Source organism: Olea europaea, chromosome 11, assembly GCF_002742605.1.
Source record: "Olea europaea var. sylvestris chromosome 11, O_europaea_v1, whole genome shotgun sequence".
NCBI lineage: Eukaryota > Viridiplantae > Streptophyta > Magnoliopsida > Lamiales > Oleaceae > Olea > Olea europaea.
In genome coordinates, this window is record NC_036247.1 from 6,330,417 (window position 1) to 6,348,048 (window position 17,632).

The window sequence follows — 17,632 nt, forward strand, 5'->3', positions numbered from 1 at the left end:
CTATCAAAAAGTTACAAAGTGAAAGTTGGAATTTGAATTCCATTTTTCATGGAAAATTCATGCTTATCAAACAGGTCCTAAATTTCAATGAAATATAGTGTCATACCAACTTTACTAAAGTCGCAGAAAATTATTCTTTAGACTTTACGAAAAGGACCAATTAACGAGTTTTTGTTTCAATTTTTAGTTTCCAGATGAAGGGCTCGAAGTGATTGATTTGATCCAAAATGTTTTGCCCACCATAGTGGGAAGTCGAATTTTATTCCCCCTCGATGACACTTCCACCATAGGATGCTTTAGAATTAGGATGGCAACGGGGCGGGTATGAGTCGGGGCACCCTTCTCCACCCCTACTCCACTAGATATTTTCACGTTCCACGTACCCGATTAGACGGGTATTCCCTTAACCATTCGGGACGAGATCCCACGGGTATCGGGTTAAACGGATTTTTTTGCCATCTCTATTTAGAATCGCATTGCGTGGAAGCCACAACCTATCTATCGTTTAAGCCTTTTTGGCTAAGAACACAAGCACGTTAAATTCAAGTAATTTTTGTTAATAAACGTATTGGATAATTGACTTTTTATGCTTAACCCAGCACGCACTAAAAAATTCTTATTCTTGTGGATTCGAATTAGGAATATATTTGGAGCTAATTTTTAGTCGATAGTTTTCCTAATGACGTTCTGTCAAATATTCTGTTGCTAACATGAGAAGTCCAATCAGCGGGAAACAGATCCAATATTTGGATTTGGGAGTGAGTGGAGTGACGACACCGTATTTTATTTGTTATAGTCTAATAACGAATAAAATTTTAATAAATTAATATATGTTTCTTTGTAAGTAAATCAATAAACGAGATAGCTATGCATCAAGTTATTCTATCAATTCGAGGGTTAATCAATTGTTTTCCAAAAGAAAAAAAAAAGGTTGAACCCTAACTTTAAGGGTCCCCCATCGCCTCTACCCTGGAGCATCGTGAGGAAGGTAAATCGCAAGTTATGCTTCCAAGGGTACAGGGTGGAAGACTGCTTGTACACTTGTACTTACCTAAGAGTCAAATCCATATTTCAGGATTCGAACCCTAAATGCAGCAGCCTCAAGCAAAGCTGAATTTCTCCACCCTCCCCTTTTACCACTTGAAGATGTGCCCTAGGGGCAAAAGATGGCAGTCAGGCACGCACTTATTCTTTCCTACATCAGAAGTTTTCAGTTAAGGAATTGGAATGTTTGGTGCATTGCATTCTTAAATAAAGAACAAGGAAAAGAAAAGTGCTGCAGGCAAAAATTGGCAAAATTATAGATTGAACGGTTATAGTAGACTCGTGATTTGAGCGGACAGTCTGCATATAGAGTGTTCCACTGAAGTTTCTTTCATATTTAATCGATGTTATCTTAATTTGTTAACGTACGTTTTCATTTCTTATCTTGTTCATTTAAATATGACTTCACTTTCATCTTTTTTTAATCTCTAGACATCGTGTCCTTTACCAAACTAAAGTAGAAGTTACTCCCATCACATATTTTTCCATTCAAACGTGAAGGAATCATTAGAGTCAGAAAAGAGAGAAGGTTAAAAGGGTAGACGTAACTCTTACATTAAAAGCAAACCGTTGTAAAATGGGTTTTTTTACTTAACTTTGTTTTCATAGCATTCCTATAAAAAAGAGCAATCGCAAGGCTTTTTACTCAGAATCTATTCCTATCAAGTGGAGCAGAACCAAATGAAGAAAACTGAACAAGAAAACCATGCAGAATAATGTAGAAAAACTATTATAAATTGAGAGCTTAGCCGACTTACTGGGATATCTTGCCCATTAATTCATTGAGGGTTGATTATTCGTCTTTAGCTTATCAATCTCCCTCTTCCCAAGATTGAGTTGTGCGGATCGAAACTGTGATAAATGAAGAAACATATATCAACAGAGACAATATGCGGTAAACTTCACAAGGCTAAACCCTTCTTTGCTGTAGTTTTTCTGCAATTTGGTCTTGCAGGAATGGATATCCTTTCTAAAGCTGCATTAAATGAAGGGATGAGTAACTACGTATTGTCGTCTATCGACATGCCATAGCCACAATTGTCATTGCCCCTTTTGCACTCATTCTGGACAAGTCAATCTCTCTCTCTCTCTCTCTATATATATATATTCTAGTTCATGTGAAGTAAGCAGGCTAAAATTTTCTTTCCACAGGAAAATAAGGCCTAAGATGACTTTTTCAATATTTGGCAAGATAATGCTTCTTGGCTTATTGGAGTAGGTCTCTTAATAGCTAATTACTGCATTTTACCTTTTGTTTTCTGCAATATCTAGTAATAAGATTTGAGGGTTTTACCATGACAGGCCAGTTGTAGACCAAAACCTATACTTCCTAGGGATGAAATGCACAACAGCAACGTTTGCTGCTGCTATGTGCAACGTACTTCCTGCCATTACATTCGTCATGGCCTGCTTCTTCAGGTGGATATCGTGATGCTCCTGACATGTTTGGTATACAGTACTGAACTGCATTGTATAATACAATCGATACAAAATTTAATGTGTTTTTCTTCCTTATTATTGTCCAGTCTAGTATAACGAGCATGCGCATGCATAGTAATATTATATGATAACTACACAACGTGCATCTCTGCTTACACAATACTAATAAAAAATATTGTTATATACCTTTGACATAGGCTCGAGAAATTTAAGGTAAAGAGCATCCACAGCCAAGCCAAGTTAGCTGGAACTGTGGCAACTGTGGCAGGAGCCATGCTCATGACTCTATTAAGAGGTCCAATCATAGAGCTGCCATGGACAAAAGGAAGCAGCGGCAGCCATGAACAACGAAGAGTTGAAATAAATCTTCATCGTTCAATCAAGGGTTCCCTAATGATCACAATCGGATGTTTCAGCTGGGCTTGCTTCATGAATTTGCAGGTGAGAAGTGTTACACAGTACTAGAAGATGCTAATCTCGTCCAGCAACATTTAGTCCAACTTTTCAAACAAGCCATTTACAATCGCGCTAACTGTTGCTTGTGTATTTATAGGCAATCACACTAAGAACATATCCTGCTGAACTTTCTCTCACAGCTTGGATATGCCTGTTGGGGACAGCCCAGGGTGGAATAGTGGCACTGGTAATGGAGAGGGGGAAAGCTGCAGTCTGGTCTATAAACTGGGACACCAAATTTCTTGCAGCTGCCTACAGTGTAAGAAGAACATATTGAAAGAATTTACTTCAAATTATGTTCAACATTGATGACGAGACTTTGACCTCGACCAATCCTGATTGTTAAGCCCCGTTTGATCCCCATTAAATTAAATTACAATACATTTCATTTTTCTCTCTCCTATTTTTAGCCACACAATCTTTCATGAAATAATATTACACGTAAATCGAAAATTTTTCCTTCTTTTTCAACCACTCATTTTTCTAAAAAATATTATTCCCCTCATTTTCATTTTCAGGTAATGAGCATCAAACAGGGGCTAAATGTTTAAACAAATGGCAACCCCAGTAAACTGTAATGACATGTTTGATATATTGGACCAGACAAAACTTGAGAGAACGACTCAGGAAATTTTATCGTACATCTCTTTTAATATTGTCTAATCATGTTCAGTCCAACGTACCAAATATGCTAGTTCAGTGCAAGAAGATAACCCTTGATTAAACCATTAGCACTCAAATTATTCCAAGTTCATTAAAATACTTCCAAATTTTGACCCAAAAAAGCTCATAACCAAATATTGCAGGGCATATTTTGTTCAGGAATTGCTTACTACATCCAAGGAGTGGTAATGAAAGAGAGAGGCCCTGTTTTTGTAACTGCCTTCAGCCCCTTGAGCATGATTATTGTTGCTGTGCTGAGCTCTTTTATTTTGGCCGAGCAAATGTTCTTAGGAAGGTGAGTATAAGCCTCTCCTACAAATCTTATCTATTCGTTTATGGCATGTTTGGTATGTTAGACTAGACAATATTAAAGAAGAAAAAAAAGAAAATCTAAACTCCAAGCGGTATTGTCTACTACTGCGTGCCAACGTGTCGTGAAGGAGCAAAGACATGAAATAAAGTTACTTTTGTATAGGGTTGTTGGTGCCATTGTAATAGTTATGGGCCTTTATCTTGTTATTTGGGGTAAGAAGAAAGACTATAAATCCCAACGGATCGAAGAAGAAGCAATACCTGTGAAGCAAATGACAGAACTAGACAACAATGGCAATGAACACTCAATCCATGAGGTCGTTAACATCAATTTGTCTAAAGAAGGAGCTGTAGATGGAGATGAACAGCTAGCTACTCGCTGTTAACGTTCGAAATGGAGTTTTTCGGTCTCCAATACTCAAGTAGTATGGCGAACTTTGAATAACAAAGCTGATATGTAACTTGTTACAGCGAAGTTTCTAAATTCAAGAATTTTGTAGTTAATGATATTTTAGTTGAAAAGTAGTTCATCCCAACAAATTGAAATTTCAAAATTTCAAAATTGCAATAGTTCATAAGCAAAACCCTTTATCGAAGTGGAATGAAGTGACAATGTGGAATAATAACTTCTAACTAAGCTTTATTCTTATATTTGAAGTCGGCTATCTACATTCTTTTAGGCAAAATAATGATCGATTTATTTTTAGATTTACATAAACATGTAAAGCAACTAGATCATTAACAACTACATCAAACTATGTTAGTTTTTTATTACATGTAATAATATTTTTAAGATTTTAGTTTGTTTGATGGTGTAAAAAAGTAAAAAACAATGGTTACTTTGTCCAGTCTCTACTAATGAACCCCGAGAATGGTATACTACATAATACTGGCATCTTAATTTAATTGTTGGGTAAAATCTAAATCAATAAAAACGGATTACAACATATACAATTTGAATTTCAAATCTCACCTCCATGCATATTTCTTTCCAACGACTTAAATTGTTAGATGAGATAGTTTCACACGGCTTTAGAGTAGATAAAGATTTCAATTTCAAATCTCATCATCACTCGTGTATGAATATTATGCACATTTCTCTCCGACGACTTAAACTTTTAGATGGGATAATCTATGGTATTAGAATAGATAAAAATTTTGGGCTTAGCCCCTATTTGACAACTATTATTTGGGATAATCAATATTTTGAATAGTGATTTTTAGGAGAATATACAGTTAAAAAGTAAGAAAAAGTTTTGGGTTTACGTATTTAATATTTTACTGTGTGAATGTTTGGTTAAAAATGAGTATGTAGAAAAAAGAGTTTTCAAATGATGATTGTCAAATAAGGGCAAATCTCACCATCATCAAGTACGGAGATTATGCACGTATCAAATCTTCTCTAATACTTCAAACCTTTATGTGAAATTAAGAACAATAATAAAATTAATATATTCGTCCTTGGTGGCGTGCACCTAGTAGTCCAATCAATTCAAGGGGTTAACTCAATTATTTTCAACTTTCTTATTTTCTTTCTTATATAATGAAGAAGTTTCCAATAGAACTGGGATGTTTAATGCAATGCCAAAGCAGAATGCACAAAAAATAACGAAGTGGGCAAATCGTCAAAAGTATTGATTCAAAAGCATAATGCCTTCAATAAGATAAATGGATCAATTTCCAGTTTTAATTATGTTCATAATATAGCCTGGTTGAAACTGATTTGGGCAGATTTCATCCACAATTTCTTCATTCTAGTAACCATCAAAATAAATTGGAAATCGGATGCATAAATACATTTTTGCCATTCTATGCTATTTATTACCACGTCATTTTTGGTTTAGCTAAAAATTAGATTTTTAATAGATTTTAACAAAAATTGATTTAAAGAACAAGGAAAAGAAAAGTGCTGCAGGCAAAAATTGGCAAAATTATAGATTGAACGGTTATAGTAGACTCGTGATTTGAGCGGACAGTCTGCATATAGAGTGTTCCACTGAAGTTTCTTTCATATTTAATCGATGTTATCTTAATTTGTTAACGTACGTTTTCATTTCTTATCTTGTTCATTTAAATATGACTTCACTTTCATCTTTTTTTAATCTCTAGACATCGTGTCCTTTACCAAACTAAAGTAGAAGTTACTCCCATCACATATTTTTCCATTCAAACGTGAAGGAATCATTAGAGTCAGAAAAGAGAGAAGGTTAAAAGGGTAGACGTAACTCTTACATTGAAAGCAAACCGTTGTAAAATGGGTTTTTTTACTTAACTTGTTTTCATAGCATTCCTATAAAAAAGAGCAATCGCAAGGCTTTTTACTCAGAATCTATTCCTATCAAGTGGAGCAGAACCAAATGAAGAAAACTGAACAAGAAAACCATGCAGAATAATGTAGAAAAACTATTATAAATTGAGAGCTTAGCCGACTTACTGGGATATCTTGCCCATTAATTCATTGAGGGTTGATTATTCGTCTTTAGCTTATCAATCTCCCTCTTCCCAAGATTGAGTTGTGCGGATCGAAACTGTGATAAATGAAGAAACATATATCAACAGAGACAATATGCGGTAAACTTCACAAGGCTAAACCCTTCTTTGCTGTAGTTTTTCTGCAATTTGGTCTTGCAGGAATGGATATCCTTTCTAAAGCTGCATTAAATGAAGGGATGAGTAACTACGTATTGTCGTCTATCGACATGCCATAGCCACAATTGTCATTGCCCCTTTTGCACTCATTCTGGACAAGTCAATCTCTCTCTCTCTCTCTCTATATATATATATTCTAGTTCATGTGAAGTAAGCAGGCTAAAATTTTCTTTCCACAGGAAAATAAGGCCTAAGATGACTTTTTCAATATTTGGCAAGATAATGCTTCTTGGCTTATTGGAGTAGGTCTCTTAATAGCTAATTACTGCATTTTACCTTTTGTGTTCCGCAATATCTGGTAATAAGATTTGAGGATTTTACCATAACAGGCCAGTTGTAGACCAAAACCTATACTTCCTAGGGATGAAATACACAACTGCAACGTTTGCTGCTGCTATGTGCAACGTACTTCCTGCCATTACACTCGTCATGGCCTGCTTCTTCAGGTGGATATCGTGATGCTTCTGACATGTTTGGTATATAGTACTGAACTGCATTGTATAATACAATTGATACAAAATTTAATGGGTTTTTCTTCCTTATTTTTGTCCAGTCTAGTATAACGAGCATGCGCATGCATAGTAATATTATATGATAACTACACAACGTGCATCTCTGCTTACACAATATTAATAAAAAATATTGTTATATACCTTTGACATAGGCTCGAGAAATTTAAGGTAAAGAGCATCCACAGCCAAGCCAAGTTAGCTGGAACTGTGGCAACTGTGGCAGGAGCCATGCTCATGACTCTATTAAAAGGTCCAATCATAGAGCTGCCATGGACAAAAGGAAGCAGCGGCAGCCATGAACAACGAAGAGTTGAAATAAATCTTCATCGTTCAATCAAGGGTTCCCTAATGATCACAGTCGGATGTTTCAGCTGGGCTTGCTTCATGAATTTGCAGGTGACAAGTGTTACACAGTACTAGAAGATTCTAATCTCGTCCAGCAACATCTAGTCCAACCTATCAAACAAGCCATTTACGATCGTGCTAACTCTTGCTCGTGTATTTATAGGCAATCACACTAAGAACATATCCTGCTGAACTTTCTCTCACAGCTTGGATATGCCTGTTGGGGACAGCCCAGGGTGGAATAGTGGCATTAGTAATGGAGAGGGGGAAAGCTGCAGTCTGGTCTATAAACTGGGACTCCAAATTTCTTGCAGCTGTCTACAGTGTAAGAAGAACATATTGAAACAATTTATTTCATATTATGTTCAACATTGATGACGAGACTTTGACCTCGACCAATCCTGATTGTTAAATGTTTAAACAAATGGCAACCCCAGTAAACTGTAATGACATGTTTGATATATTGGACCAAACAAAACTTGAGAGAACGACTCAGGAAATTTTACCGTGCATCTCTTTTAATATTGTCTAATCATGTTCAGTCCAACGTACCAAATATGCTAGTTCGGTGCAAGAAGATAACCCTTGATTAAACCATTAGCACTCAAATTATTCCAAGTTCATTCAAAATACTTCCAAATTTTGACCCAAAAAAGCTCATAACCAAATATTGCAGGGCATATTTTGTTCAGGAATTGCTTACTACATCCAAGGAGTGGTAATGAAAGAGAGAGGCCCTGTTTTTGTAACTGCCTTCAGCCCCTTGAGCATGATTATTGTTGCTGTGCTGAGCTCTTTTATTTTGGCCGAGCAAATGTTCTTAGGAAGGTGAGTATAAGCCTCTCCTACAAATCTTATCTATTCGTTTATGGCATGTTTGGTATGTTAGACTAGACAATATTAAAGAAGAAAAAAAAGAAAATCTAAACTCCAAGCGGTATTGTCTACTACTGCGTGCCAACGTGTCGTGAAGGAGCAAAGACATGAAATAAAGTTACTTTTGTATAGGGTTGTTGGTGCCATTGTAATAGTTATGGGCCTTTATCTTGTTATTTGGGGTAAGAAGAAAGACTATAAATCCCAACGGATCGAAGAAGAAGCAATACCTGTGAAGCAAATGACAGAAATAGACAACAATGGCAATGAACACTCAATCCATGAGGTCGTTAACATCAATTTGTCTAAAGAAGGAGCTGTAGATGGAGATGAACAGCTAGCTACTCGCTGTTAACGTTCGAAATGGAGTTTTTCGGTCTCCAATACTCAAGTAGTATGGCGAACTTTGAATAACAAAGCTGATATGTAACTTGTTACAGCGAAGTTTCTAAATTCAAGAATTTTGTAGTTAATGATATTTTAGTTGAAAAGTAGTTCATCCCAACAAATTGAAATTTCAAAATTTCAAAATTGCAATAGTTCATAAGCAAAACCCTTTATCGAAGTGGAATGAAGTGACAATGTGGAATAATAACTTCTAACTAAGCTTTATTCTTATATTTGAAGTCGGCTATCTACATTCTTTTAGGCAAAATAATGATCGATTTATTTTTAGATTTACATAAACATGTAAAGCAACTAGATCATTAACAACTACATCAAACTATGTTAGTTTTTTATTACATGTAATAATATTTTTAAGATTTTAGTTTGTTTGATGGTGTAAAAAAGTAAAAAACAATGGTTACTTTGTCCAGTCCCTACTAATGAACCCCGAGAATGGTATACTACATAATACTGGCATCTTAATTTAATTGTTGGGTAAAATCTAAATCAATAAAAACGGATTACAACATATACAATTTGAATTTCAAATCTCACCTCCATGCATATTTCTTTCCAACGACTTAAATTGTTAGATGAGATAGTTTCACACGGCTTTAGAGTAGATAAAGATTTCAATTTCAAATCTCATCATCACTCGTGTATGAATATTATGCACATTTCTCTCCGACGACTTAAACTTTTAGATGGGATAATCTATGGTATTAGAATAGATAAAAATTTTGGGCTTAGCCCCTATTTGACAACTATTATTTGGGATAATCAATATTTTGAATAGTGATTTTTAGGAGAATATACAGTTAAAAAGTAAGAAAAAGTTTTGGGTTTACGTATTTAATATTTTACTGTGTGAATGTTTGGTTAAAAATGAGTATGTAGAAAAAAGAGTTTTCAAATGATGATTGTCAAACAAGGGCAAATCTCACCATCATCAAGTACGGAGATTATGCACGTATCAAATCTTCTCTAATACTTCAAACCTTTATGTGAAATTAAGAACAATAATAAAATTAATATTTTCGTCCTTGGTGGCGTGCACCTAGTAGTCCAATCAATTCAAGGGGTTAACTCAATTATTTTCAACTTTCTTATTTTCTTTCTTATATAATGAATGAAGAAGTTTCCAATAGAACTGGGATGTTTAATGCAATTCCAAAAGCAGAAAGCACAGAAAATAATGAAGTGGACAAATCGTCAAAAGTATTGATTCAAAAGCATAATGCCTTCAATAAGATAAATGGATCAATTTCCAGTTTTAAATATGTTCATAATATAGCCTGGTTGAAACTGATTTGGGCAGATTTCATTCACAATTTCTTCATTCTAGTAACCATCAAAATAAATTGGAAATCGGATGCATAAATACATTTTTGCCATTCTATGCTATTTATTACCACGTCATTTTTGGTTTAGCTAAAAATTAGATTTTTAATAGATTTTAACAAAAATTGATGAAATATGTAGTTGAAAAGTTGACAAAAGTCGTGGATTCCATAAAATGTATGTATTGAAAATAATTTGGTGGAAAAATGAGTTGACTACATATATAAAAATATCTTTAACTATTACAAGAGAACATTTGGTTTCACCATAGCTATTCTAACATGTTCTATCGGGATCTCATCATTGTGAGAGAACGAATAACTTCATAGATATTGGAGTCTCTTGCATGTGAACTTTTATTCATAAAAGTTGGGCTCAGATAGCTTGGACCGAAGTTGATCTTCGACAAAGGAACCAATTAAGTTGATTCATACGCGCACGCATAAAGTACATCAAATTCTGATGTTTTCTTATGTCCAATCCAACACAAAAGTGTGCATCGAATTCTGATGTTTTATTTAATCATGCTGTACCATCAATGGATTCAAAGTGAGGATTACTATAAATTCAAGACAAGTACCTTATGAACTTACTCGAGTTACTACTGTACCTCCATATTCATCAGCAGTTATTTCTTAGTGAATACTCAGTTTAGCTTACTAATCACACTCTCCATCATCAAAGCCATCTCAGAGATTGAGATGTGGTGATCAAAACTAGGAGAAATGATGAGGAATCTATCAAGAGAGACCACGTTCACTCAATTTCACAAGGCTAGACCTTTCTTTGGTGTTGTTTACATACAATTTGGTCTTGCAGGATTGAATATCCTCTTTAAAGCTGCATTAAATGAAGGGACGAGTAATTATGTGTTCATAGTCTACCGCCATGCCATAGCTGCCATTGTAATTTTTTCCCCTTTTGCTCTCTCTCTCTCTCTCGCCCCAGATATGCATAAGGTGAACGAAGCAGCCAATAATTTGTTCCACAGGAAGAAAAGGCCCAAGACCAAAACCTGTACTTCCTGGGGTTGAAATACACAACGGCAAAACTTGCAGCATCTATGTGCAACATTCTTCCTGCTGTTACATTCCTCATGGCCTGCTTACTAAGGTGCATATCGTAAAGCTTCTAGTTTGTTTAGTACATAGTACTGAGCTATACGACACAGTACAAATGACAAGATTTTAACTTGTTTTTCTTTCTGGATCTTGTCTAATACTGTCCAATCTCGCATAACAAAACATATTTACTACAGTTGAATATTTTTGTTATAGGCTCGAGAAATTTGAGATAAACAGCATCCACAGCCAAGCCAAGGTAGCTGGCACTGTTGCCACAGTGGCTGAAGCCATGCTTGTGACCCTATTAAGAGGTCCAGTTATAGAGCTGCCATGGACAAAAGAAAGCAGCAGCAACCATGGACACCAAAGACTTGAAATAAATATTCAGAATTCAATCAAACGTTCCCTAATGATGACAATTGGATGTTTCTGCTGCGCTTCCTTCACACTATTGCAGGTGATAAAACATACAGACAATCATACATTGAGACACATAAAGAACTTTTAACTTTTTAACTATATTTTATGTTAGATAATTAATTTTCCTTTGTTTCAAAGTGATCGTTGAACTTTGTTACGATTTGGTTACTTCGTACATTTCTGTTAGTTTGACTAGCAAATGCGACTTGGCAGCCTATTCACTTATCAATTAGCTATCAAGTGCCAACTAGTGAATTAGGACAGAATGATCAAATCATAAAGAACTTAAAAGTTCAATAACTAACTTGGAACAAAATACAATTTTGCAAAAATTTCAACAATTAATTGTATTTTTAACGCATCAAACATGCAATGAAGGATAATTAACTGTTACTTGTGTCTTATAGGCGATCACACTAAAAACGTATCCTGCTGAACTCTCTCTCACTGCTTGGATATGCCTGTTCGGAACAGCTGGGGGAGCGATGGTGGCACTAGTAATGGAGAAGGGAAAAGCTGCAGTCTGGTCTATAAACTGGGACACTAAATTTCTTGCAGTTTACAGTGTAAGAGCAACATATTAAAAGGGGGAATTTACTTCAAATTATTTTGGATAGTGAAATGAGACTTTGAACTCGACCAATTTGTTGGATACACAAGATAATAATACTGATGAGATCTAATTGGACTATAATGATGTCTGGCATACTGGAATAGATAGTACTTGATGAATAACTCAAAGTTTGTCATATATCTCTTTTAGTTATGTCTAATCAAGTCCAGTTCAGCATACCAAACATGCTAAAGGGTCAAGGGCAATCAAATAATCCTTAAATCGACCATCAACTTTCCCAAGACTCCAAATATTTTAAGTCGTAAAATGGATGACTTGTACATAAATGGAATCATTATGACAGAGAACAGCTTACTAGAAAACATTGCAGGGAAAAGTTTCTTCAGGACTTGCTTACTACATCCAAGAAATTGTATTGAAAGACAAAGGCCCTGTTTTTGTAACTGCTTTCGGCCCATTTAGCTTGGTTATTGTTGCTGTCCTCAGCTCTTTTATTTTGGCCGAGCAAGTGTACTTAGGAAGGTGAGTGTGTAAAGCTCCTCCTGAGCCTTATTTATATGCTTATGATTTGCTTGGTAGGTTAGTACCCGACAATATTAAAAAATAAAAAAGAAGCGCAATTCTTCTTTATCGCGTTGTCCATTTGAGTACTGCAATATGAAGCTACTATTATTTCTGTACAGGGTTGTTGGAGCCATTGTAATAGTTATCGGCCTTTTCCTTCTTATCTGGGGCAAGAAAAATAACAAGTCCTCCCCACCGGTTGAAGACGAAACAATACCAGTCAAGAAAATGATAGAAATTGACAACAAAGGCAGTGAACACTCGAATGGTGAAGTCCTTAACGTCAATATAGTCGTAAACAAAAAGGAATAATTGCATAAACATGATCAACTCTCGACAACGCTGATTGCAGTCATGGAGTCATACTATAAAGTGAAAGGTAAAACTTGAAAAAACAGCAATGGGTCCAAATGAAAATGGAGGTATAGTCGTTTCTTTGCCCAAACAAAAGAACATCGCCATTCATTTTGTTACCTTTCCCCAAATTTGGAGTTCAGAAGTTAATATAGTCTTGCAAACAAAACAAGGAAGTGTTATTTGCCTTTAGGCTCCCCGAGGAAGGGGCAACCTGTAGTATGTGCAAGTAATTTCAGAAGCCAAACGACATCCAACTCCGTAATCAGTTAAGGTCTGATCCTTCTTCTTCACTATCATTTTCAGAAGTTTCCTCTAAAGCTTTGAGAGGACCCTGTGGCTCTCCAAACAGGGCAGAGAGTATCTGTCTGTGGCATTCATCGCAGAGAAAGAAATAAGAGAAATGACCCTCTTCTGGAAGTTTATGTACAACAGCACTGGGTAGAATACGGGCCACGTAGTCAGCCATTGAGGGGGGAGTTACCAAATCATCCATCCCCTGTTTCAACAGTGGCAATATCAGGTTGTGGACTCTGAGGTAGAATATCATATTGTTATACGGTTAATATGGTTACTTAGCTAGCATGGAGTTGTCCCAGTTTCATTTTCTAAAAGTATCTAAGCATGGTTAAAAAGAAACAGGAAATGCTTGCAAACCTGCCATATGTGAATTGGACCAAGAAATCCAGTCAATTCACACTCTGTGTCACCATACATGAACTTCAGCCAAGGGAAAAAGCCCATGGTAGAGCATTTCTTCTGCACTTGAAGATCCGTAATGCTAAAACCCCAATTTGATACTTGCAGTATAGCTTCCTCTACAAATGGTTTTGCACTTCCCTGACGAATTGACTCTTCAACATCCCTGTGCCACAGTTCTTTAAAGGATGATTTTCCAGCCAGATCTTTGTCCTGGATAATCAAAGGTGGTACATATCTTAGATAATGAAAATCATAACAAAGCTTACCGAGTTACATTTAACTAGTAAGCAGGCTGAAATTGACTAATTATCATAGTTACAAGCATATAAAACTATTATTGTGATAATATCAGTATCAAGAAAAATGTTTCTTGCATATTGTGGCAAATAAATTTGAAAACTCAAAAAGTTTCAGCACACGAAAATCACACCGAACTCCTTTTTTTAAGTTTCAAACCAATATCTATGCAATTTCTCTCTAATCTGAACTTGCTGTCTTTAGTTGTTGAAAAAACAAGACCCAACAGCAGAGACAGAGGCCTTGTTTGGCATGGCTTTTGAAAAGTCAAAATGAACTTTTGAGATCCAAAAGCAACTTTTGGACCCGTCTGGCTAATTTTATCCAAAAGCCCTTCTATAGAGTGCAAAAGCCATGCCAGACAGGCCAAGAATCAAAGATTCTGTACCAAGCTCCATCAAGTAGTACATATGATAGGAGTAAAAGCAGAAAATGATTTTGCTTTGAACTGGAAAACAGCACTTACGAAATCCCAGGATCAATTACCATTATAAAATGAGTAAAAGCAGAAAACTTGCAGCTTTAAATTGGAAGACATTACTAAGCAGATAACCAAATTAATTATCATTCTTCCTGAGGTGTTGATTCAAAATAAAGAACTACTAGTGCAGCTTCATCTCATTGCTTTAACCAGTGCAAAAAATTCTAGGAAGAGATGGAAATTACCTTCTTTTCAATTGATACAGACAACCATTTATCTATTTGGCCGTGCTTCCCAGACAGAAACGTTCGACGATAAAAGTATCCAAGCAATTTGGGGAATCTTCGAGCCAAATAGTACATCAATTTTCTTTTCCGCGTCCATTTTTCCCAAGTTCTGGACATCTCATCCTTAGTCATGCCTGAGTAGTATGGATTAACCAGTGGAGCAAACATGGCTGCACCTGTAACAACATACATTAACACTTTGTAAAATTTCCAAGATGCATATTATGTCCTACTGATATTTTAATAGAATCTTCCTTCTTGATGTGTAGCAGGCAGGATGATGCCTACAAGTGCATTTTACAGCCGATGATCACAGTTTCATAACCATGATTCAAGTTTTGTACCATGGAATACCCTGCCACTCACCCAATTGGGAGGGGATTGGAGCAGTGAGGTTCGCTCTAAACTCATTTTATTGCTGTCCTTGAAAAGTATATTTAGGAAAATGCATTACAATTATTTTATAAAATATTGCTCTCCCAAATTTCTTCCTTTCTCTCTCTGCTAAGTACAGCATACCTGCAACTCAATCTGGAATGTACTTTAGAGCAGCCCAAGCATGCAATGAACCACCTGAATGTCCAACAACCCAGAATTTGCCCTTTACTCCTACAGCATCTGTTAAGTATGACATGTCCATAGCTGAAGAGTTAAGGTTTCTGCTAGGATGGGGATCACTCTCTCCAAAACCAGGTAGATCATAGGTAATCAGTCGAACACCATACTCTTCAAGTAATAAAGCTTTGACACCTGGTATACCTTTCACACGAGAATTATAAAAAATATTAATACCTCATAGCATCAGAACATGCATTGGAACTTCTTTATCAGATTTTTAAAAATTATCAACAATATTCAGTAGCTAGTAGTACCAGCAAGGCGAGAAGACAGGAAACTATGTGAAGCAATTAGTGAAAATCTTGCTTTGTCTGCAGGAACACCCAGCTCACGATATGCCAAGTATCTACCATCTGGAAGAAGTATACGAGCAGCACTAGGAGGATGTACTTTAACCTTTTTCACCACTGGATTTGGACTATCGTGTTTACTATTTACACTCAGAACTGCACATATTCATTGAAAACAATTTCTCAACGTGATTAACAAAAACTTAGTAAGAAAACGCGCACTTACAAAACAGAAAATCTAGCATGAACATTCTTCCTTCAGGAGTGCAAAATTTGAAATTAGGAAAAAGGTTAAGTGGCGTCTAAGAAATAATAGTTGACTAAACAAATAGGTGGATTAATGTCTAAGACCAATCAAAAAGTCTGCACTGCGTATAATCATTTTTGCTCACATTGAACAATGTTGTTCAAGACAGACACTAGAACAATATGAACAGAAAGGAAACATAGGATCAATTTTGATTACCTCACTGACCAGCCATCATTTGTCAAACCAAAGGTCAGTGATTAATATATTTCAAAGTGCATTCCTGTTATAGAATATTACTTTTAAGAAATTTATTTCCAAACATATTGAAACAAATTAGCCACCACCAAATGTTGGAAACAATGGTGTAGATTACAATTGTAGTTCGAGACACAGTGATAAGTTGCGCAGCTCATTTAGTACTAGCGTTAGACTAAAACAGTCACCACCTTTCACATTCTCTATAGCAAGAACTACACTAAAATCAACTCAATGGAGCTTTATCCAATCCAACCGCTCGGATTCAATTCCACTCCGCCTTCTAAATACTTCTAAGTAGTATTCACCATCTAAATATAATATAAAGTGCAACCAGTAGAAAAAAATAAAAATATTCTAAGAAATCAAAATAAAATTGAGATTTGGAAATCCAACAATTATTAGTAATGCCATAGAAGAAAAACGCAGTTATTAATAAATCATTTTACAGAAAAAGTATACTAAAATCTTCGAGAAATACCAAATTACCTGCAATGGCAAGGATAAAAACAAAGAAAACAATCGGCCAAGCATGCGCCGGTTCGCGATCCTCCGGTAAGAAATCATTTAGAAAACTCAGTTTCTCCGAAATCTCTGCCAACGGACCTTTGGTTTTCTTCACAATGTAAGAGTCCTCAGTCAGTAATGTCTGCTGTACCACATCTTTACATCCTCTGCCCAATTCCACTACCATTTCTCCCCACGCCGTGGCGAATCCCTTAAGTTGATCTTTCAAACTCTCCGGTTCCGCCGCCACCGCCGATTCACTTTCCGGCGACTCCAAGACTGATTCTTTTGGCATATATTCGTTCGCCGAAACTCCAATTGCTTTGTCAGTGAATCGGATCCCCGGGTCTATTAAGCTCGCCAGCTCCTCTCCCCATGAGTTAGATTCTGCTGTTACCTCCATCCTTTAATATGCACAAGTACATAAAGTATACGTACAGCCACTAGAAGTCTTACTGATACGCTCAAATTGACAACAAAAATCAAGTAGATTTAACAAAATGGGAAGCTAAAAATCAAATTAAAATATATATAAGTTCCTGTGTAGTGTGAATTTCAGTTTCACACAAGGATCCTGCATATGCATCCTATGTATAAATGTGGTCTCTTTTAGAGAGAGAAACAATTGTTAAGATTCAGAACAATTTCCAGTGTCATAATTCTTTGCAATACATATTTATATACACGTATATTTGAATCATGAAGTAAGTATTTGAAAGATCTGAGTGGATTTTGAGGAAGGAAGGAAGAGAGATTCAGAACAATTTCCTGTGAGCTTCTGATCCTGCATTTGTACTGCTTTTAGCCCCCCACCGTTCAATGGTCATTATTTTGAAAAATAAAAAATGTTTTGAATTTTCAGAAGATATGGGTTAAAAAATAGAGAAAAATTTTTACTATGAACTTTTTTATTATATAAATATGTGATTGAAAATAAATATAAAAATTTTAAAAATTATTTTAAAGGGAGACAAATGCAGATTACATTAATTAATGCATTTTTT

The 17,632-nt window shown here is 35.7% G+C and overlaps 2 protein-coding genes and 2 pseudogenes across 2 annotated transcripts; 3 read left to right on the forward strand and 1 right to left on the reverse strand.

The window, feature by feature from the left end:
- The first annotated feature begins 1,621 nt into the window (after positions 1-1,621).
- On the forward strand, positions 1,622-4,414 carry LOC111403146 (WAT1-related protein At2g37460-like). Its single transcript, XM_023031543.1, is given in 8 exon segments — positions 1,622-2,050; positions 2,053-2,116; positions 2,197-2,259; positions 2,347-2,463; positions 2,682-2,925; positions 3,038-3,199; positions 3,747-3,898; positions 4,079-4,414. Coding segments are annotated over 8 exon segments (1,170 nt in total). The 5' UTR covers positions 1,622-1,905; the 3' UTR covers positions 4,302-4,414.
- Positions 4,415-5,996: 1,582 nt separating this feature from the next.
- On the forward strand, positions 5,997-8,765 carry LOC111403147 (annotated as a pseudogene).
- Positions 8,766-10,592: 1,827 nt separating this feature from the next.
- LOC111403149 (WAT1-related protein At2g37450-like) lies at positions 10,593-12,796 on the forward strand. The gene is made up of 3 exons (XM_023031544.1): positions 10,593-11,138; positions 11,303-11,546; positions 11,917-12,796. Exons 1-3 carry the CDS (start codon positions 11,089-11,091, stop codon positions 12,091-12,093), a joined length of 471 nt encoding a protein of 156 aa, XP_022887312.1. The 5' UTR covers positions 10,593-11,088; the 3' UTR covers positions 12,094-12,796.
- Positions 12,797-12,944: 148 nt separating this feature from the next.
- On the reverse strand, positions 12,945-17,442 carry LOC111403148 (annotated as a pseudogene).
- Positions 17,443-17,632: the final 190 nt, after the last annotated feature.

Bases quoted from the DNA above. Each gene is read 5' to 3' on its own strand.
- LOC111403149 (XM_023031544.1), top strand. From the start codon at position 11,089: ATGTGCAACATTCTTCCTGCTGTTACATTCCTCATGGCCTGCTTACTA. The intron at 11,139-11,302 runs GTGCATATCGTA...TTTTTGTTATAG, and splicing joins CTCATGGCCTGCTTACTAAG to GCTCGAGAAATTTGAGATAA. The intron at 11,547-11,916 runs GTGATAAAACAT...TGTGTCTTATAG, and splicing joins CTTCCTTCACACTATTGCAG to GCGATCACACTAAAAACGTA.